The 21353-nt window shown below is 25.7% G+C and overlaps 8 protein-coding genes and 1 long non-coding RNA gene across 14 annotated transcripts; 4 read left to right on the top strand and 5 right to left on the bottom strand.

Moving 5' to 3' along the window:
• Positions 1-767: 767 nt before the first annotated feature.
• Positions 768-3669, bottom strand: LOC117236482 (phosphorylated adapter RNA export protein). Its single transcript, XM_033499484.1, is given in 5 exon segments — positions 768-2170; positions 2238-2513; positions 2581-3196; positions 3455-3528; positions 3531-3669. Coding segments are annotated over 5 exon segments (1269 nt in total). The 5' UTR covers positions 3568-3669; the 3' UTR covers positions 768-1904.
• LOC117236508 (oligoribonuclease-like) lies at positions 3624-5528 on the top strand. Of its 2 annotated transcripts, XM_033499523.1 has the most exons (6): positions 4157-4222; positions 4254-4368; positions 4595-4674; positions 4746-4907; positions 4996-5219; positions 5300-5527. In XM_033499523.1, exons 2-6 carry the CDS (start codon positions 4290-4292, stop codon positions 5427-5429), a joined length of 675 nt encoding a protein of 224 aa, XP_033355414.1. In that variant the 5' UTR covers positions 4157-4222; positions 4254-4289; the 3' UTR covers positions 5430-5527. The 2 variants fall into 2 exon arrangements, with proteins under 2 accessions (XP_033355424.1, XP_033355414.1); XM_033499533.1 differs by lacking the exons at positions 4157-4222; positions 4254-4368 and adding an exon at positions 3624-3689 and having other exon boundaries at positions 5300-5528.
• Positions 5529-6398: 870 nt separating this feature from the next.
• On the top strand, positions 6399-7515 carry LOC117236517. Its single transcript, XM_033499542.1, has 4 exons — positions 6399-6514; positions 6786-7054; positions 7145-7246; positions 7325-7515. Exons 2-4 carry the CDS (start codon positions 6806-6808, stop codon positions 7454-7456), a joined length of 483 nt encoding a protein of 160 aa, XP_033355433.1. The 5' UTR covers positions 6399-6514; positions 6786-6805; the 3' UTR covers positions 7457-7515.
• Positions 7516-7640: 125 nt separating this feature from the next.
• On the bottom strand, positions 7641-9674 carry LOC117236488 (exosome complex component RRP42). Of its 3 annotated transcripts, none has more exons than XM_033499495.1 (6): positions 9525-9674; positions 9219-9415; positions 8875-9040; positions 8598-8792; positions 8287-8442; positions 7641-7866 (listed from the first exon to the last, which is right to left on the bottom strand). In XM_033499495.1, exons 1-6 carry the CDS (start codon positions 9579-9581, stop codon positions 7762-7764), a joined length of 876 nt encoding a protein of 291 aa, XP_033355386.1. In that variant the 5' UTR covers positions 9582-9674; the 3' UTR covers positions 7641-7761. The 3 variants fall into 3 exon arrangements, with proteins under 3 accessions (XP_033355386.1, XP_033355394.1, XP_033355403.1); XM_033499503.1 differs by having other exon boundaries at positions 7641-7877; XM_033499512.1 differs by having other exon boundaries at positions 9219-9411; positions 9525-9659.
• A 5-nt stretch (positions 9675-9679) lies between these two features.
• On the bottom strand, positions 9680-16216 carry LOC117236523 (tetratricopeptide repeat protein 25). 3 transcript variants are annotated; one of them, XM_033499565.1, is made up of 3 exons: positions 12039-12234; positions 10274-10595; positions 9680-9746 (listed from the first exon to the last, which is right to left on the bottom strand). In XM_033499565.1, exons 1-2 carry the CDS (start codon positions 12195-12197, stop codon positions 10293-10295), a joined length of 462 nt encoding a protein of 153 aa, XP_033355456.1. In that variant the 5' UTR covers positions 12198-12234; the 3' UTR covers positions 9680-9746; positions 10274-10292. The 3 variants fall into 3 exon arrangements, with proteins under 3 accessions (XP_033355456.1, XP_033355448.1, XP_033355466.1); XM_033499575.1 differs by lacking the exons at positions 9680-9746; positions 12039-12234 and adding exons at positions 14941-15085; positions 15946-16216 and having other exon boundaries at positions 10153-10595; XM_033499557.1 differs by lacking the exon at positions 9680-9746 and having other exon boundaries at positions 10150-10595.
• On the bottom strand, positions 12235-12726 carry LOC117236534. The gene has a single exon (XM_033499588.1). The coding sequence runs from the start codon at positions 12615-12617 to the stop codon at positions 12270-12272; it is 348 nt and encodes a 115-aa protein (XP_033355479.1). The 5' UTR covers positions 12618-12726; the 3' UTR covers positions 12235-12269.
• A 1377-nt stretch (positions 16217-17593) lies between the features above and the next one.
• LOC117237429 (NADH dehydrogenase [ubiquinone] 1 alpha subcomplex subunit 12) lies at positions 17594-18908 on the bottom strand. The gene is made up of 3 exons (XM_033501388.1): positions 18494-18908; positions 18180-18262; positions 17594-17930 (listed from the first exon to the last, which is right to left on the bottom strand). The coding sequence occupies exons 1-3, from the start codon at positions 18595-18597 to the stop codon at positions 17689-17691; spliced, it is 429 nt and encodes a 142-aa protein (XP_033357279.1). The 5' UTR covers positions 18598-18908; the 3' UTR covers positions 17594-17688.
• Positions 18909-19219: 311 nt separating this feature from the next.
• LOC117237434 lies at positions 19220-19758 on the top strand. Its single transcript, XR_004493999.1, has 2 exons — positions 19220-19441; positions 19538-19758. It is a non-coding gene; the product is annotated as an uncharacterized LOC117237434 (long non-coding RNA).
• Positions 19759-20112: 354 nt separating this feature from the next.
• LOC117240950 lies at positions 20113-21228 on the top strand. Its single transcript, XM_033506972.1, has 2 exons — positions 20113-20553; positions 20869-21228. Exons 1-2 carry the CDS (start codon positions 20306-20308, stop codon positions 21122-21124), a joined length of 504 nt encoding a protein of 167 aa, XP_033362863.1. The 5' UTR covers positions 20113-20305; the 3' UTR covers positions 21125-21228.
• The last annotated feature ends 125 nt before the right edge of the window (positions 21229-21353 follow it).

Genomic DNA, 21353 nt, shown 5'->3' on the forward strand with positions numbered 1-21353 from the left:
TCAAAAATTTTTTAGTGTATTCAAATTTTTGCAGGAGGAAAAAGACAACAATGGAGTATTACACTAATACTATTATTACAAAGAAAACATACTTCGCATATTTGTATTTGAATATAGTGTTAAAACATAGTTACAAGAAGAATAGTACTCATAAGCTACTAAGTTATAAAATTATATAGAGTATGTTATACTTCTCTTAATTTTATAAAATCTTATATAGAAATAAATGAAATTAATTTATGAAAATCGTGTTTTTAAAATACTATTAAAGTTTTTTACATGTGTAGTTCATAAAACAGTTCTATTTCATAAATTATATATTTATATTTATGTATACAACACATAGACACAACATATATATACAAAATTTATTTACAAAAGTATATACCTTACAAATTTTTGTATTAACCGTATTTATTGATATATGAAATATTTCAATAACCCAAAATTTAAAAAATATTCATTACATTAAGTTTCATTACATAGATTCAAGAAGTTTTTTCTTTATATTGTGTCATAGCACTAATTGTATATGTAAATATATATGTATGGAAGAATAAATATATATATCAAATAATATTATTAATTTAGTGTGTGTAGTTACTTTTAATTATTGTTTACGATTTCTTATTCACTTCAAAAAATAAAATTTTGAAAAATAAGTTCATTTATTTATATAAATGTATAAATCTTTGTTCCCCCTATGCTGTACCATTTTGTAACAGATATATCGTCAGAGTACGTAATCCGTCTAACTCCTGTTTTAAAAAAAATGTAATTAATCAATCCACATATGTGTCATTGGTATAAAGAATACGAATTTGCGATAGTATTATGAAAATTCTACTTAGAAGGCAACAAATATTCAGTTCTTTTAGTCCTGATGATACACAATATTAATCCTTATAAAATTTGGACTTAGTTCTCTCAGTTTACTAAACTACTGGAGATAGAACGGTTAAAAACTAGAGCAATGATATGTGAAACAAATATATTAAATTATGGTACTGATCTATAAAATTGATAAAGCAAAAAGTAGTTAACACATTTAAAGTTATATGACCATATAACCAATGCATTTAATACAAAATTAGAATTTTAAACATCCAACTACATAAAACTTTTATATAGTTCAGTCTTATTTTACTTGATTTTTGTAATATAACAGTGAATTTATCTTAATAATAAAATAATTAAATAGCTATTTATTTGAAATATATAATCATGTTGCTACATTGAAAAGAATTTAACCAATATCAAGGTATTTTAATTAAATCTCTCAAATTTATATATTGTAGAACATTGATAAGCAAAGAAACAAACTATTATGCACATAATATTTAAAGTAAAATTTTGTACATGAGATAAGTTGTTCAATACATTATACAAAGTACAAATAATCTAATATTTATTTCCATAGTGACTTTTATGTACAAAAAACAATCTTCAACGATGAAAATTTCATAAAAATGGTGTAACACAAATATTTACATATTATGTTACTGTAATTTCTATGAAACTTCATTTTTGTTACGTCTCTTACATTTTTTTACATCTATCTTAATAATAAATAGAAATGTGTTAAATGAAACATAAAAAAAGAGTATACAAATATTTTTTGTTTTTCAAAGTTTGAGAAAATAACAAAGTATATTACCATAATATGTACATTTGATAAATTATTTTATCACAATGTGGAACGTCGTTGCAATAGATTTGGACTGATCATGATTATTTGATCATGCCCACAAATTTTATCTGTGTATACTGTAGGCAAACGTACAAATTACATGAACTATATTCACATAATCTATGTATATAGATGTTTTGTAAAGATTAGAACTTTTCTCAATTTTGTACAAATTATTTGCGCAATACATTTGTTACAAAGAAATTATAATATTTTAAAGTACTTCCATACTGTCTATGTCTATTCCAATATCAAGGAAATCATCTCCATAACTTTGAACATGCCTTTGTACAAGTGGATGCTCTGAATGATCTGGATCATCTGTTACAGGACTAGGTGGCGGATTAGTCATTGTCCGATCAGAATCGACTGGCATTCTATCCATACCTTCTCCACGTCTTAATCTTGCTTCTTCTGCTATTTCTCTTGTGGAAAGTTCTGCTTTTGTTAGCAAGGCAGGAAGATCTTTTTCTGAACCATCTATAATAAACATTAAAAATAGTTTTATTAAGAAAGGATTCTTCTTATCATATAACAAATAACTTACTTTCTAAACACTTTATTAATTCTTGTGCTTTCTGTCTTCTTGCAACGGCATCAGCTTTCCTTTGTTCAGCATGTTCTTTTTTATCATAATAAAAGATCTCACTTATTTTTTCTCGTGGGATGTGTTCATCATTTTTTACTAACCACAAATATACACCTCCTGCAGTTCTTCTTCTAGATCCATTCATTATTAACATACCACCCCCCTCTTCAATCTTTTTAGTTTTTTGAAAGAAATCAATGGCTTTTTCTTTACCAATTATATCTACAATCCTCCCTACAAAGTGTACAAGTTTAAATAACTATATACATACATTAATTTAAGGTAACAACAAATTTCTTACTTATAAGAAGATCCTTTTTCTCGCTAAGTTTTGATGTTATGTCAGTAGCCACATCTGAATCAGTTGATTCAACTGTTGTACTTAAATCTGCTATTTTTCTAGCAGCTCCTTTCTGATTATCTATGTCCATCGAATTACGTTTCTTTCCTAATCTTAATTTAACATTAGTTCTATCAGAATTTGTCCTTTTATTTGTTAGCCTTCTTTCCCCATCCTTTTCATCTTCTGAGCTATTATTATTGCGGTGCTCCATATTCCAAGTCCCATTAAAAGAATAATGGTGTGGAATGTTATAACTCTCAACACTACGATCCTGATTTTGTTTTTTAGTTACACCACATAATACTAGATTTTCTGTTAAAGATTCTTCTTGTAACTGAGGACACCATATTTTATATTTATCATTTTTGTCTGACCAATTTTTTGTCATATTTCTAGATCGTTTCAGTTTTAATTTCGGTCTTTTACTTTTAATATGTCCAGAATCTGAATCAGAATCACTTTCAGTATCTGCAGAATCATCAGACTCGTCGCTATAGCCCATTTTTACATTTTCTTCTTTATTTGGAACTGCATGAGGTCTTTTTAGGACATTATATGTTTCGATATCGCTTGCCTAGATAAAAATATATTATAAAAACTAACGAATATACTTCATCGTCATAAAAATAACTTTTACATTTAATATTTAAAAAAATGCTTTTAAGAAATATAGTATCACAATTGCAAAGTCTAGAAAATTTATATTATTCAAATAATATATTTCAATTGAAATAATTTTAATTCAACTATGAATTTTAACATTAGAACGCAATGTCTTTATGGTTATAATAGGTTAGACTCCTGTCAAATATAAACTTTTACAATATTTCACCTCATCATCTATAACTTCACCATCTTCAAGTTCTAAAGGTTCTGCTTCCATAGTATTCTTCTCAAAAACTACGATTTCTTTAACAAATAATTATTGAATAAAATTATGGTCATCCAATAACTCCAAAGGAGTCTTTTTTTTTTTATGAAATCTTAAAGATAGTTTTTTCACAATTCCGTCATTGCCGCCACCACTGCTGTGTATTCTCTGCTTTTCTGTTTAGTGGTTTCTATAGGTCAATTTGATTCTATTTTATCAGGTCTTACTAACATAAGATTTTCTAATAAGAAGATAAATTTAAATCAGCCTAATAATCCTGGTTTTACTAACATAGAATTGAGAAAGTTTGGATTTTTTACTGTAAATTTTATATATTATTTAGTAGACTATATTTTAAGAAATTACATATACTGTAAATTTGAACTTGTTCTTTTAATAACTTGATTATATTTTTTATAATTTCTTTACAAAACGTCCAAATATTTTATATCAAAATCTTTTTATATTATGAATTTATAAACATTTTTTCTTATATTTCTAATAGAAAAATTGAAAAAAGTAATAAGCAAATAATAAGTAATACTCTGTTATATACGATTAATAACAAAATAGGAACTGAATTTCACTTTATTATACTAATTTGTAGTTATCTTTCGATAGTGAATTTTGTTATATCTACCATTACTAATATCTCTATATAGTTGAATTTTATACACTTGCGTGTGCTTTCTGTGATCTCTTCCTCGTAGTTTGGAATTTATACATTTTATAAATTTCGTCTATTAAAACGCATGATACGATATATGAAATTGAAATAGATTAAAATTTATTATAAATGAAGATGATTTTTGCATATTGTTTGAAATGGTCAAAAAATTGTCTTCGAATAACTGTTCCTCGTTATTTCCATACTGGTAATTTGAACTTTGTATACTTTGTATCATCCTCAATATAGTTTATTTGTTACAAACTTTACTATGAACAATTTATTAAATTTGGGATAAATACCTCAAAAATATAATACAATAAATAATGTAATAATCAATGTAAATAAAATTATGTAAAACAAAGTAAATTATTGCAAAAAAAGTATTATTTTTTCCATATATTCTAAAACTAATGAAAAATTTCTTTGAACAGCTAAATCACCTGTGCTACTCATGAATACAAATATGGGAAAAAGTAATTTGAATGATTACATTATTTGGTTAGATATGGAAGTATGTTAATACCATTAAATAATTTTACACTATAGAGTACGTTTTTCTATATTATGTTACACATATTTCAGATGAGTGGCCTTGATGTAAATACATCTCAAATCTTGGAAATAGCATGCTTAATCACTAATAAAGATTTAAAAGTTGTAAGCAAGGATCTAAACGTTATTATACATCAGCCAGATGAAATATTAAACAATATGAATGACTGGTGCCTGGCAACTCATCAAAAAGTAAACATGATAAATGAATTTGTAACAGAGGTAGCTAGATTCAATAATGATATACAAACCTTTATACGTATATATTTTATATTTCTAGACAGGATTAATCAATGAGTGCCGTTTAAGTAAAACTACAGTAGAAAATGCTGAACAAATTGTACTAAAGTATTTAAAAACATATATTGAAGAAGAAGCAACATGCCCACTAGCAGGAAGTTCAGTTTACATGGATCGCATGTTTTTGTATAAATATATGCCATTAGTTAATAATTATTTACATTATAGAATTATTGATACTTCTACTATTAAAGAATTAATTAAGTAAGTATTAGGAATACTTGTTTTTACATTATATTTTATATATCTAATGAAATAATAGTACATAATTATTTTAATTTCAGGAGATGGAATACAAATGTACCTACTTTTAAAAAAAATCATGTTCATAGAGCATTGCCTGATGTAAAAGAAAGTATAAGAGAATTACAATATTATAAAGATCATATATTCGATCTATGTATTAGAAGTTAATATGATCATGAATTTTATTTTACAAAAGTAACAATCAGTAATATCAAAATAATAAAGAAGCAGTACAATTAGATAATAATTAACAAATGTCAAAGATAATAAAAAACTGTATATTTCATCTATCATCCCGTTGACCGCGGATTCGTTATCGAACCTGAGGACATTGTCACTAGTGTCACTAATCGCCGTCATTGTCAGAACTGTAACAATTCATTTGACGCCCACAACCTTAATCTTTGTGCTCATCCGACATATATATACATAACTTCTAGATTTTATTAATTATCACTCTAATTTTTATTTACCCATGGAAATTTTATGATTAATAAAGTTTATTTGTTTATAACCTATTTTGTAATGTCCTAATACATTGTAAAATATTAAATATAAATAAAAAATAAAATTGTAAAAATTAAGAATTTTATAAAATAATTTTCTTCTATGTAGTTTGTAAACATAAAAGATGGTATTCAGAAATTTCAGTTTATAAAAGGCATTATATTTTTTATGTATATTGTAAACACACATTTAATTACATCAATTAATTTATAAAAAAATTAATTAAATGGAATATCATTATAATATATCTATTCATGTCAAACTTAAATTTAAGGCATTAGTACAAGCAAGAGGATATTTATGTAATGTAAAATATCATGAATGATGAAAAAAATATGTCAAAGTAAAATACATTAAAAGAATTCGAATCTGCGCTGCAAATGTTATTGGTAAATACCAAACTTTGAGATAAACGTTATAAACATACTAACTGTTTTTTCCTTTTAAAATTTGAATATTGAAAATGTAGATTATTAACTGTTTGGTCGTAAAACTGTATACCAACTAAATATCTCAAGTTCTATCACTGATGAAAACTTTATTTAAAATCAGGTTTACGTTTCTTCGAGTTCTTTCTTGGTAAACTGCACATGCATATCATACTGACTACAGTCATTGCTGTACTATAATGCGCATGCGCATGTTAAAGAAATTAAAGGTTATATTCAATCGCATATTGTATGACGTAATTTGCGATTAACTTTTATAGGATATAAGTATTGTCTTTAATATATATTAACAATTACGTAAGTACAATTGATTATTTTGTGTATTTTGTATAGTTTGTATTATAATAGTTATATTATAAATGTATGTAATCTACTGTATGCTTTAATTTTTATATAAGTTAAATTAGTATTACGTACTTACTTTATACGCGCGTAAAGACGCAAATTCTATATAAATATCAGGTTTTGCTTTTCTTCATATTTTGTATTTTATGTAATTAATATTACTGATAAATGCATTCTCAATATTTTACAATTATTTGGCTATTATATCATTACAATTTTATAGTTTCAGTTAATTTGTTTACAATGGCATCTTCAGTTAGTGGCGGTGTAAAACCAATGAGTGTTGGTGGCCGTTTAGTGAGTGAAAGAGAACGTTTGATTGGTATGACGGAAGAAGAACGTGCATGGAGAGCTCGGTATCTTAAAAGCCACATTCTTGCACCAGAAGAGCCATTAAAAACAAAGGAATATTATAAGCATTATTATAATCCACTTCGAAGATTCTATAGAATACCTTTAAATGCATTTGAAAGATTATTAACTCCTCTTATGGTAAAAGAATAAAACTTTTAGCTAGATCATATATCAAAAGTAATTTCATTAGTTGATACTATTTTTGTTTGATATTATATTTAATTATAGGGTAATAAGGGTGCAATGGCTGTACGTTATGTCACAGCAAAATGTTTGATGGGTCTTGTTATACTTTATGGAGTACGGTATTACTACAAATATAACACAGGCGTAAGAAATAATTTTTCAGTATATCGCAAATGGAACATCTTGATATTAAGTATCATACCAAAATATTTATTTTCATAGAATTGGACACGACAATCTGGTTGGATGATCAGACCAACACGTGAAGCAAGAATTCCAGGAACTAAAGATTACAAAGGTCTCGAGAAGCCAAAAACTTTTGCTACATATGGTTTTGAGAATTCTCCCATATAAGAATTATTGTAATTACTATTAAGTAGTATCTAAACATAATAAAATAGTGATTCAAGATATATTGTATGTTTTATGTTTCTTTATTATAATTTTTTATTTATTGTTCTTTCTTTGAATAAAATGTCTCGTTTATTTCACTTACAAATTGTCCACTTGTACAGATTTAATAAATTGAAAATACATATAAAAAAGAAAAAGCTATTTAAAAGACATGAAATATAAGAATGACAAACAATTCAATACATTTATGCGTAAAATTAAATTATATTTAGGATTAAAGGTATACTTATATTTATTACGAATATTTATCTAAGAAATCCTAATATTTGTCTTCGTTGTCCTAGTTGACTTTCCTTTTTCAGTGCTTTCATAAGACTTTTATTTAATTGTAATCCTATATTTTTACCCATCTGAAAACATACTTTTGTTACTTTTGATATATACATATTCAAGATGTGCCAGAATGCATGGTACAACTAGATGACATCAACATTGTATACAACATTTTTTTCGAGAAAATTTTTTCGAGTTTGGATATATATAGACAAGAAATAGTCTAGTACATTTGTAGTTAATTACTAATGTACTCAGTATTAGTCTAGTATAAATGCATATGTACTTAACGAATTAACGATTTTTCAAATTTCATTTTCTTGAAAACAATGGTTTAAATGAGAAAATTTTATTCTATATTTTTTATTCGCTTTTGCACGTTAAATAATTTCTTACTGTTCTTATTATTTCTTATTGTTGTACTACGCACCCTATTAAACCTTACACATATATGTGTATAGGATTAATTTATTTACAATAAATAACAATATAATTACTTGCAACATTTTGATAAAAGTATTAGACTGAATGCTCCCATAACCCAACTTAATCACTGATGAAACTTTACCATTTGGTAATACAGACATGACAATACTACTTGCACTACATACTTCTTCTTCCGAGGTTGGATCCACGATATAATTATCACCAATCTGTAGAAAAATTTAAATAATAGTCTAAAATATGCACGTATATATATACAAACATTTGATAGTTTTCATATTTCAAGTTCAATATGAAATTCTTTTTTTTAATATTCATAATATAAAAATTATGAAATATATAATATAAATTGATAGAAACATACTTTGCACAGTGTAACAATAATTGGATAATTGCTGGTATCTAATTGTATGCAGTCATAAGCATCATCTGATAATTCAATATCTGGTTCTCCACCATCCAGAGTCGCAGCTGTAATTTTTGGTATTTCTGTACTATTTAATGCAGCCTTAACTGTAATTCCTACTGCATCAAAAAGATTGCCACCACACTGAAGAATCTATGTATATACATTATGTATGTATAAAATATTTAAATTATTGTTCTTATAATATTTATTTAAATGTATAAACACTATTTACCAAAATATCAACATATATTTTCCAACATTTCTTATGAGGTAAAATACATAATGTTCTTAAATCAAAAGCATTACGCGTTTGATAAGCAGCTGTTAAAATGTTACTTATTTCAGTTGCTAAATCATCACCACCTTTTCCTTCAAATGCTGGAGTTGCAGTAGCAGAACTGATACATAATACGCAATATGAAATAATTAGCATATATTTATCTTTTTAACTACTATAAAATTATCTATTTAATTTTCATATTAGAAATATAAGGGATTTCACTTTATAAAATAATTACTTGGACATTAGTAAAGGACATCAAATATTCAATAACCACTATGAGAAGCATTACATACCAATCAACAAAAAATTCTAATTTTCCTTCATTTGGTCTGTCAGCGTGAGGTACATCAAGTTCTATTTTAATGCCAACAAGTATATCCGTATTTCCTATGCGTAATCTTGCTGATCCATGTGTTTGTGGCATTAATTTAGTTTCAATTTCCATTGATCGATATTCGCATCGTCGTCTACCATCATTTCTAAAGTCTGCCTTATGATTATAGAATCGTAAAAATATGACAAAATAACTTTTATTATAAAAATAAATATGTATATATATATATATATACATATATAGGTAGATTCTTATATTAACTTACATCTATTCCATGGAGAATGAAAGTTTTTTCACCGGAACTTAAAACAGTTTCTGCCATTATAAAATACTTCGTTTTTACGTGTTTTATAAACAAATTTCAATATGCTTTTATGTTAGCATTCAAACCGAGAAAGGGAATATAATAAATAGTCCCGTCGCCGTAATATTTTGTTGTGTTTTATTATATGCATGTGTGTATATGCAATTAAAGAGACTATCTAACCTACATACAAATGACGCAATTATTCCTTCTGTATTCCTACTGTAATGGTAATATCAGGTAATATTAATGTAATAAATGTACTACCTATTTAATGAAATTATAAAATTACGAAAAATATTAAATACGTTGATGACATTAAATATGTTTATTTAATTATTATCAAGGAAAGAAAAATTAATTTATTTATAATTAAACAAATTGATTTATATACTGTATAATATATCTCACTATCACTAGTTTATATATGAAACATTCATTTTAAAAGAATAATGTTACTTATATTCAGTATAAATAAATAAATAAACTAAAATAATAAATAAATAAATAAATGAATATGTATATAATATGTATGTATGTATGTATAAAATTTTTTCTACATTTTTACGTTATATTTTAAGTATATATAAATGTTTTATTGTACATATTTGTAAACATATTTAACAGTTTCTATCATGGTTGATTAACCGCTAAACTTATAAAAATCGTCGATTTAAAAAGATGTTATTTCAAGTATTCTGTATAATTACGTTTTTATGATAGAAACATTCAATTTTTACGTAGTATATTTTGTATCGCATTTTTCGCTTTTTGAACACCGAGGCGGAACTGTCCGTATTCTGGACGTATTCTCATGCCACGGTAATAATATACAAGACTCATTTCAAAATCACCAATGCAGTATAAAGCTTCTGCTTTACAGTATATTGCGTTAGCCATGCTGACATTTTTCATTTTATATCGTAATGCATTCTCAGCATCTTGCAATGCTTTCTGGGGCTCTCCTAATAAAAGATGACATTTACTTCGTGCTATTAATGCATTGTTATCATTTGGCTCAAGATCTAATGCCTGGCAGAGAAGAATAATATTAATTATATGATGTAATTACATTGTGCTCAAAATATAGTGTGAAAAACAAACAGTTAACAGATATATATAAATATTTCGTGTGTAATAATTTTTAATGAAGAATAGTATGTATATATGTATACTTTATTAATTATCTTCTATTATTTTGTATAATATCTAATAAGATGAAGATATTAGAGAATTGCACTATAATGGAACAGTGATATATTTTGTATCTTTTAAACGTTAATTGATAAAGACAATTATTAATAATTCGCTATTTCTATTATAATGCAAACAGTTTTATCTACTATTAGTTAATTTTATTCAACTTATTAAATGAAATGTATGTTACAGTAAAAGTGTTAATTAAATGAATATATCAATTTATTATGCATTGTCAATGTATGTTTAATGTTTCACAATGTTGTGATAAGTAAATGTATTTGTAAACAATGAAATTTACATTTTTATTAATAATTTTGCACATAAATGCTACATACATATTCTTTAATAAATTGACTAGTAGGTATGTTTATGTGAATGTTTAATAACAAGAATAATTGATAAAAGTACGATGTTATAATATTAATATGAGCTTCTTGATCGATTTTTGTTTGACCCTTGATTAGATTCTTAACTTTTTCTTAAATGCTATTTTTTTAATTTTTAGTGCTTTTTGTACTAAATATCTACATATATATCTTTAAACAAATGCGAGATATAAAATAAATATAATAAATAAAGATAATAATACAGAAACTAATATAATATTTTACTGTGTCCTAATTTCTTTCTTAATTCTATTATAGAAAACAAATTTTTATTTACTTTTTCAGAGATCGGTTAAACTCATATAATAATATTATTAAAACAAAATTCCTTTTGAAATCAATTACACGACTTTAAACAGACGTTATGAATCAGTGTAATGTTTATGTTTAATGCAATTTTTATAGAATGTAAATACACAAAATATATCATAAGAGAAATATTTACATATAATAAATATTAAACATTTTAGATGATTAAATTTTATACAATTTGAAATTCCTTTGCAAGTGGATAATGGAATAGCAAAACATCAAAAAATGAAAATACAGGGTGGTTGGTAACTGGTGGTACAAGCGGAAAGGGGGTGATTCTACGCGGAAAAAGAAGTCGAAAATATAGAATAAAAAAATGTAAAAAAATTTTTTTTTTAATTTTTCCATCGAGACAACGATCTACAGTGAGATCCGTTATCGCACCGCACGCGTACCGAGCGAAAATTCAAAGTCGATTTTCTCGAAAACAAAGCCTCGAACGAAAAATTTTTATTCTATATTTTCGACTTCTTTTTTCGCGTAGAATCACCCCCTTTCCGCTTGTACCATCAGTTACCAACCACCCTTATAATTACATACATACATATATCCGATTAAAAAGAGAATTAAAAAGAACCTTGTTGATACAATTCATTGCGACTTTAACATCGCCAATTCGCATTTCACGTAATCCTAAAGCCAACATAGTTCTGGGACCAGTGTCTTCTGGCAATTGTAAATTACGATCCTGTTTCTGCTTTATTTTTAACGATTGTTTAATATCTTTGGTTCCCATATTTACCGCGGCAGCGCGATCCTTATCAGTGTATACTTCTTCCTGGTGGCGAGTACCATTATTTAGGCGGCGTCATTTCTTTTTCTTTTGAATGTTCACTTCTGATTCGACTGACAGTTTATTGGATTTACTCTCCCGTTGCTTTTTATTACTTTTCCTATCTTTTTTATCATCATTAATGTGGCTTTCTTTATCGTCATTATCGATGAACTCTTTGTCGGGACAGGTTCCCAAAGATGGAACCTTATCGAAATCTTCCGATTCTTCGAACTGTTTCAAATTTGAAACGCTTTCTGCGGCTACTCGCACGTAGCTTTGTAATAGATCATGGTGATGTATCGTTGGATTCAGTATATCCATAATCTTCGAATCAATATCGTCTTGGGTATCCGTAGTTTCTGATACAAGTACTTCACCCATCGTTGGTTATTTTTGTTACGTTTGATCTTGGATTAATTTCCCTCTTTTTTAAAGATGAAATAATGTTGGAAATAAAAGGAAGATTATAATAACAAATACGAGAAGAAAGAAAAATCGCTTTTTGATACTTTTTTCTTTATGTAATTTATATTTGTTTTTGTGTAAAAAATATTTTATGTTAAAAAAATATTTAAAAATATCACTGTGACGATTTTCGATCCCTTTTTTGCAAATAGTAAATGGAAACCGACAGAACGAATTCACTAAGCGCGTTTCATTCACGAAAATAGCTTAGAATGCAAGGTAAGTATGTACTACTTTGTGTGATTTGCGTGTGGAATAGACGTGTGGTTATCGACACCTTGGTTAGATGCCTTGTTTCCTTAGAAACAGTCAACAATGCGGGCAAATTCGGTATGTAAAAATCACTGATCGTACGTGTGCAAAGGAATTTCAAGTTACTTTAGTTTGTGTTGTCAGGAAGTATTTATTTTATCCTGTGACATTCAAATTTTATTATTATATATTATTCAAATTTCGTCGGTAGAAATTGATCTTTAAAATTCATAATTGTACAGTATCAAGTTCTGAGTTATTTTAGAGAAGCATTTTTTACTTCCGGCTTTTCCGCTTAGAATAAAGACTCATTCATGTTGTAATTACGTCAAAATTTTTTACTATGCTAGAATTTCGTATTACATTATAAAAGATAAAATAATATATGTATGTTTTATAACCAAATTAATAAGATACAAGAAACTAATACGAGAAAAACTGAAAACCTTTTTAAACGATTTCTATGGATTCATTGATAAAGTCGTGACCAATATTATTTGAAATAATTTAATAAGTTCATGTTAGCAATTATAGTTAGTAAATTCTAAATTTTATTGATTTGCTACGCATTTTTTAAATCATATGTTACTAATCTTTGTATCAATTAAAAATTTCTTTCTTTCATATGTTTAAAAGCAATATCGATTACATTAAAATCGTTCTTAATAATCGAATTATTTTATAATTCTTATTTAATGTAAACTTAATCGTCACTATTTTTTTATTAACATTAAACATGCTTATTATTATATTTTCTACTACTTGTATAATTTTGTAATAGTTCTTTAACTATAAATATCTGCTAGTAAAAAAATCGATGTGTATTTGTTTCGATGTAATAATATATAGTAAAATTTAAAGGGCAAACTGTTGCGAAACAAATTGTTCTGGTATTGTACATATTTCCTTGCTATACAAATATATCAATAAATAAATATATATATGTACAGGGTGTTAAAAATGATTTGTCATGAGTATCATTATTCTATATTTCTGGTTTGGTGAAGGTTTGCAAAAAAAATAGTCATCGAACTGACCTTGATCTTAAAATTCGTGATTTATGTCAATTTGGCGGCTACTTTTTTTGCAAATCTTCACTGAGCCAGAGGTGTAGAATAATGCTATGTCACTTACGATAAATCATTTTCGAATACTCTCTATATACATAGGTCTAAGAATAATGTGATATTCTCTTTTTAACGGTATAATAAGAGCGTGGTAATCGTAAGTGGTACGGTAAGGTATCTTTTTTTATAAAATGAGTTGTTTTCTCTATTATTAATAACAATACAAATATACAATAAATATTATATATTTCTATAAATATTCTTGTTAAAATTAAATTAGTAAAAAGATAGATCGGTAGTTATTGTCCTAATGAAGTTGGAGAAAATCAATGATAATATTCATTCGATCACATTATTATATCTGTTAATAGCTCATATGTGTATATTTTTTAATAGTACATTATATTAATAACTTTAAAGAAATAATTCAAACAATAAGCTGACAATTAATACATAATTGTCAGTTGTTAATAGAAAATGTAGTAATATTACTTAAAATATACCGTTTCAACATATTTTATGTTATACGCATATGTAAAAGAAAAATAATTTATTCCTACAGAGAAAATATGATTTTGATTATGTATTTATTTAGTACTTATCAAAATTTCCAATTATACAAAGATAAATTATAATACATTTCAATTCCTTAAACTTAACTTTAAATTTAATATTTTAGCATCTTTCTTGTTTTCTTATATACAATTGAACCAATCGCATACATGGGTTATTAGCGAAGCGAAAGGATTAAAAAGTTACAGGGGTTAGAAATTACTATATAATTTAGACTATTTAACAACTCTTGAGCTGATTATTTACTTCTTCACTACACTTCGATACATCAATTCTCATAATTAATTATTCATTTATAAATGATAATATTTTGAATGTGTTCAAATACGTGAAATTAAAAAACTTACTTTATTGTAAAGGTATATGGCCTTATGGTAATTTTCATTTTTTACGTGGACCATCGCTTCATTTACTAACAATTTCTTTTTTATGGAAGCGAAATGTTTTGCTTGTGATATCGCTTTTTGATGATTTACCATATTAATTTAATGCCTACAATGTGTATTTTGTTAAATGTTTGGTTATATATTATACATATAGATATCCTCTGGTGCGCGAGCAAAAGAGTATAAATTAGAATTATTAGTTTTACAGAGAAGCACATATAATATCTAGAATGCAACGTAAGATCACATATTAGATTTTGGATATACATATTATTAAAATCTCAGCTAATGTACTGTATACTATTAGAGTCGTAAGCAAAAGACAGCAATGCAGAAAAGGTATTAAATTTATTCTTTTACCCACTCACTTGAGATATATAATCAATTCATGTTTCAGCAAAATATATACAATTTATTATTGTTATAATTATAGAAATAGTTTCATAAATATAAATTTAATTTCATCTAGTTTGTAGTTACATAATTTGTCGTACTTTGAAATTAACCAGTTATGAAAAAATTGCAATTTTTCTTTTATTTATGCTATATAAATAAAATAATAGGGAAAATCGAACATTTTTATCAGGATCCAATATGGAAAGAAATGCTTTTCGCTATATTAAGAAGGATCATAAATTATTGAATTTTATTAAATCATAAATTGTGGGGGATTAACAGTTTCTCAAATATTATAGTGCATATTAATAAATAATTCCACTTTATTTTCTTGAAAAGCAATTAAATAAAAGATTTGCTAAACTTAAAATGTATGTATTTAATTTTAATGAACAATTTTTTAGGACGTAATAATTAATAAATTATTCGTTTAAATAGCAATAAACTTGCTCATTTAAAGAACAAGAATATTCCTCTAATAAACAGACATACACGTCTATAAGAGGGAAGATATAGATAAAAAAAAATATATATATGACATATTTTATTAATATATGATATGTAGCTCACCCCTAAATTCCGATCTTCATTTGCCAGAACAACCTTTTTAATCAGTTGAATTGTATACACATTTGTATATTTAGTACTTGCGAAGTTCAAGGGAGATAAATCCCTACTCAAATAAATAACGCAAACTTTCTGAGGCTATCTTTAATTCTTAACTTACGACCGAAACTTTTCCGTCTATACATTTTGTACTGTCTCCCTACTCTTAGTAATCAAGACTAATCAATATGACAGTAGTAACAAGTAACAAGGATGGCTATTCTTTTAGGACTTTTTCTTTTCTTTAAAATTCGTAATAGAAATATCAATAAACATATCTCGAGTACTAACTTCCTTATTTTTTAATTATATTCTCTACCAAAAAGTCACAGTAACTAAAACAATCATTTCTCATAAATTAATTTAGTATTATCAAGAAATGTTCTTAATTTGTATAAATGTACTTAAATGTTAATATGTAAAGTATGTATACATACGAAAAAAATGAACAAGAATTTTACATACAGTAGAGTCTCACTTATTAGCTCCTCATTTATATGAACAAGTTAACGTTGAGCTTTTATTATCCGAAGTATAGTCGAACATTATTTCAATTATACACGCACAAACACGTAGTTTGATAATGGATATGTTAATATATACAATCTATATTTTGTACTTAGAAACTATCTGCATGTCAAAGAAGGAGCAATTTAAAATCCTAATACTTAAATTCTACTATTCGAGTTAATAAGAAAAGCTTAATGGAATAATTAGTCAATCTTTACTATAAGGACTGCTCGGTTATCTGAACTGCATTGTTTTCCGACTTGTTCGGATAAGCGAGATTGTACCTTTAGATCTTATTCTTTTTTCTTCTGAGAAATCTAATGATTAAGATAATTTGCTAATTCGCTAATAATGGACTATTTATAATGTGCGTGTATATATATATATATATATACACACATATATATACTTAGAAAATTATTTCCAAGTAAAAATATAACTAAATTATTTGTGTATATTCGTAACAGTAATATTATTTTATAGTAATATTTTAAAATAGTAAAATATGATAGTAATTATAAAAATATAATTCAAACTCAAATGATAATTTTCAGATAATTATATTTATTAAATAATTATTATGTAATATAATAAAATATATGTATATATAGAACATATATAATAAAATATAATAGTAATCAAAGTAAAAAACTAAACTAAAATTTATAAAATATAATCACACAATATTTAACTATAAAGAAAAGCAAAATACTGTGTCAGTATAATGCCAAAAATAGACATAGCAATAAGTGGCAAGTGAGACCAAATAGGATTTAGATTTCAAGACGAATATTTATATTTATATGTAAACATATAGGTTAAGTTATAATTAGGTCTTAAGGTTATATGTTCTATGTTATGTCATACTACCCATAAAAGCAGATATAAGGATATAACACCAAAAGTCCCTCAAGACCTGAAAGGGCACATGTAATGCCGATAAATAATACAATATTTCATTTAACATTAAATTCTGACAATACATATCTTTCAAGAACAGACGGCAGAATTTTTGAAGACTTTATAGTCAGATACAATATTTTCAAGCTACAATAACTCAATTATTGATAGTAATTAATAATATATTAAATAAATATAAATATTAAGTTTCATTATATTTATTTACATTTAATTACATATTATCTTTATTATAATTACTCTATGCAAATCTATATGACAAATTACACTGGAAATATATTACTGCGGTGGTTTCCATGGTATAATTTTTGGCTTTGTAGTAGTATAAGGTATGTAAGCTTCGTTGGTACCACTTAAATTTGGTTTGTGATCTGCCATCCACGAATATTTTGGTCGATTAGGATCCTTAGTAGGGATTAAATCGGTTTTATAATGTAACCATCCAAACCATTCTGCTGGGACTTGAGAACCATCATAATCCATATTAACTTCTTCAGAATATATTACCCATCTATTAGAACCTGTTGTAATGAGCATAACAGAAACTTTTTAATTACAGATAACTTCATTGTTTAGTATAATGGCCAACTTTTGTTTATAAACAATGTTCTTAAATTATACTTAATTATATTAAAAAAGCTGTGTTTCTTTAAAAATATAGTAAGTATATAATATGTATTTGTCTATCTCAGTATATAATAGTACAATATCTTTTGAAATATTTTTGAAATATTTTAAATAAGAAAAGAATTTTCATTTTTTGAACTTACCAACAAAGTGTGAATTATTTTCGTAGTATTTGTTGCCATATTTATCCACACCTACTAAAGTACCAGCTTTTAATTCATCCACTCTATAATGTAATATCACATAATGTTATTTGTGATGTTAAATTATTTTTATATGTTTATGTTGAACTTAAGACAGAAAATAAATATCTATAATCTCACAATCATAAATATTTAAAAGATTAGGTTTACTACTACAAAAGAAATTTTCAATTCTATAGATAATTACAAAAAGTATTGACATATATAAATACTATTTAAGAAAATATTATATATAACAATTGTGTTATGCTAACCTGTATAATGTGAACAAAGAATTTAAAATACCACCATTTGCTTTTATTGCACGCCAATAATTACAAGCTCTGTCCAGCCCCAAAAACTTTGCGATATTCGCCATGTTTCTAAAGATATTTTTACGTACCTTACAACACAGTCACATATACCGACTATGCCTTACAATTATAAGTACGAGTAATATGACGTACGACCATAGTAATATCCTTAACTACGCAAAATAAACATCTTTCAGGTTAATTATAGTTGTATACAATATGTGTTATACGTATTTTCTACAATAGAAATACAAATATTGTTTAGAAATTTCATGTATGTAAGTATTATTTATATATGATCGATCTTATATGCGTGCAATATAATATTTTTATTTATAATTGTCATAATTTTAAAAATCTTGAATGTTGAATATGATTTTTTAAACAAAGAGTAACAACATATTTTGTATGAAATTTAAAAATAATTTCATGTTGTTTATATGGAAGAAAAGCTGCTTAATAGCAGATTTACTATTTGATAGCAGTTAATAGTTTAATAGTGAAGCGATTAACGTTGTAAGCGCGGGAATTGTTCAAGTTTAATCATACATTTGTCCCTAAAAAATTGATGTAAAGTATTTCAATTTGTTACGTCGATTAATAGAAATACTATAATATTAAATAAGCAACAAAAATGTACTAATAGATATATATACAATAAATTATAATACAGCTTCAAGCATCTGAGACATATTAAATTAAAATATTATTTTAAAAATTTTTGGAACTTTTAAATCTTTTGAAGATCGTAAATAGGAAATATATAAATTGATTATTATCATAAAAGCATTTGTTTTTAAATGTGTGTAGTTATTTTGTACATATTTTTTAAATCACCAGCTCTAGAACATGCAAAAATTGGAAATTTCTTACCTTAAACATAAGGAACTAGGTCAAGTTAACACAAAGGTAGGTTAATAAAGAGAAATTATCTTGATAACGTGTGTACGATACTCAATTACGTCAAATACAATGCAATCATCAACGATACAAGTAATGCCTTAGGGAGAAAGAGAAATGGATGACTTCCTTAAGTCATGATTGTGTTGAGTGATATACAAGAAACATGAAAACTAGTGCAGTATGTACATCCAAGTAGCTGTAAAGCTGGCATGAGGATAATCAGTTCAGACATAAAAATGAGAAAATAAAACACTTGAAATGCTACATATTAGTAGAAGAATTAGAATATGCAAGTCAAATAGTATAACAATGATCTCATAATACCAGCATTAAAAAATAAATACTGAACAATATCACAAGTAAAATGAAATATTTTCATATTATATTATAATATATAAGTATTATAGTTTATCTCATGGATACATATATATTACATTATTATTATGCATACTACATTAGCCTCTAATGTATGTTATAATGGTTAGAACAACTATCCATAAGATAAGAAAATATATACTAAATAAATCAATCTGCTACGCCAAAGAACTTGGCGTAATAGATTGTAATAGACATAAAGTCTAATATACAATAAAGTACTATTATTATTATTATTATTTATATAAATTTCTTTTTTATTAATTGAAAGAACAAAATTTCTAATTAAATTCATAGTCCGAGATATTTTTTTTTTTTGAATGCGTTTGTTTTTTCTTAAATTTTCTATATTCATTTTCAAAATTTTAGTCTAACCATATTGATGTCAATGTAACAAACTATGTTTTATATCAATTAGAAAACATAACATATAATGATTAAATTAAATCGATAGCTTTATATAAAGAAAACGAAGATAGAAACAGATATTTTAGTATGCAAACTGCAACAGTAGAAAAAAGACGAACTAGATATCAGAAAAAAGCTAACCATGAAGAAAAGCAGAAATATAAGAATAAAATTATTAGTAAAGCTGATAAAAAGATCGAACTCGATAAGAGAAAAGTGGAAGCCCCGAAAAAACCTAGAAAGGTATTTGAAGATGTAGAAATAGCATTTATCTCTGCTATAGATCCTTATGACGCTCCTTTGCAATGGTGGGAAACAGAACACGTAAGATATGCGTAAGTTATAATTTTTACCGCTTATATTAATTTCTTGTCATTCAATTAAAAATCATTTTGTTCTTTTATGGAATTTATATTACTATAAATTTATAATATAGATATTATTAATTCTAATCTTTCGTATCTACGTCTAAAAAAGTATTAGAAACAAAATATTGAATGATATTGTCAAACTACTTGTAACAAATTTATACTAAAATGCAATTATAAATTTTGGACCTGTAATCTCTATTTGTTACTACTCGTGTATTTGTGATTTATATAATTTTTTCATTATTTTTTAAATATTATTTATTCATTTGTTATTTCTAGAATAAATTATCCACCGGTAAAATCCCGATTAGAAAAAGTGATGGGAACTCATATCGTACGACTAACCGATCGCAAATACATGTTGCTCCTTATGTCCAAGCTCTTACAGGATCATATGGAGCAACAAGAAACGCGTATCGAGAAGAGAAAGCTGCCATTACCATCGAATATATCTCGCTTATTGAAAATATCTTATAAAATGCTTTCCGAAAAGATGCACGATCCTAGATATCTTAAATTAAAACTTTATGTGTGAAAAATTGTAATTATCATGTATTTAAAATTAAATAAAAATTTTAAAATTGTATATAATATAGAAGATAATAAAATATTGAAAGTACTAAATATTGTGCCACCATATTTCTAGCTGTTATTCTTTTTACAACATATTCTATTAATACATTGAAAAGTATTGTATTATGTTATTAACAAAATTATACTTTCTAAATAAAACAATTTAAAAAGCAAAAAATTAATAATATTAT

The sequence above is a fragment of the Bombus vosnesenskii genome, unplaced genomic scaffold, assembly GCF_011952255.1.
Source record: "Bombus vosnesenskii isolate JDL3184/JDL3185 unplaced genomic scaffold, Bvos_JDL3184-5_v1.1 scf7180000013264, whole genome shotgun sequence".
Classification (NCBI taxonomy): Eukaryota; Metazoa; Arthropoda; class Insecta; order Hymenoptera; family Apidae; genus Bombus; species Bombus vosnesenskii.

Coding starts and splice junctions, on each gene's coding strand:
- LOC117236508 (XM_033499523.1), top strand. CDS start 4,290: ATGAAGATGATTTTTGCATATTGTTTGAAATGGTCAAAAAATTGTCTT. Junction 4,675..4,745: donor TTATTTGGTTAGATATGGAA/GTATGTTAATAC, acceptor CACATATTTCAG/ATGAGTGGCCTTGATGTAAA. Junction 5,220..5,299: donor ACTATTAAAGAATTAATTAA/GTAAGTATTAGG, acceptor TTTTAATTTCAG/GAGATGGAATACAAATGTAC.
- LOC117236517 (XM_033499542.1), top strand. CDS start 6,806: ATGGCATCTTCAGTTAGTGGCGGTGTAAAACCAATGAGTGTTGGTGGC. Junction 7,055..7,144: donor GATTATTAACTCCTCTTATG/GTAAAAGAATAA, acceptor ATTTAATTATAG/GGTAATAAGGGTGCAATGGC. Junction 7,247..7,324: donor ACTACAAATATAACACAGGC/GTAAGAAATAAT, acceptor TTATTTTCATAG/AATTGGACACGACAATCTGG.
- LOC117236488 (XM_033499495.1), bottom strand. CDS start 9,581: ATGGCAGAAACTGTTTTAAGTTCCGGTGAAAAAACTTTCATTCTCCAT. Junction 8,793..8,874: donor AAATATATGTTGATATTTTG/GTAAATAGTGTT, acceptor GTATATACATAG/ATTCTTCAGTGTGGTGGCAA. Junction 8,443..8,597: donor TTATTGTTACACTGTGCAAA/GTATGTTTCTAT, acceptor ATTTTTCTACAG/ATTGGTGATAATTATATCGT.
- LOC117236523 (XM_033499565.1), bottom strand. CDS start 12,197: ATGGGAACCAAAGATATTAAACAATCGTTAAAAATAAAGCAGAAACAG. Junction 10,596..12,038: donor CAATGAATTGTATCAACAAG/GTTCTTTTTAAT, acceptor CTTCTCTGCCAG/GCATTAGATCTTGAGCCAAA.
- LOC117236534 (XM_033499588.1), bottom strand. CDS start 12,617: ATGGGTGAAGTACTTGTATCAGAAACTACGGATACCCAAGACGATATT.
- LOC117237429 (XM_033501388.1), bottom strand. CDS start 18,597: ATGGCGAATATCGCAAAGTTTTTGGGGCTGGACAGAGCTTGTAATTAT. Junction 18,263..18,493: donor TCTTTGTTCACATTATACAG/GTTAGCATAACA, acceptor ATTACATTATAG/AGTGGATGAATTAAAAGCTG. Junction 17,931..18,179: donor AAATAATTCACACTTTGTTG/GTAAGTTCAAAA, acceptor TCATTACAACAG/GTTCTAATAGATGGGTAATA.
- LOC117240950 (XM_033506972.1), top strand. CDS start 20,306: ATGCAAACTGCAACAGTAGAAAAAAGACGAACTAGATATCAGAAAAAA. Junction 20,554..20,868: donor ACAGAACACGTAAGATATGC/GTAAGTTATAAT, acceptor TGTTATTTCTAG/AATAAATTATCCACCGGTAA.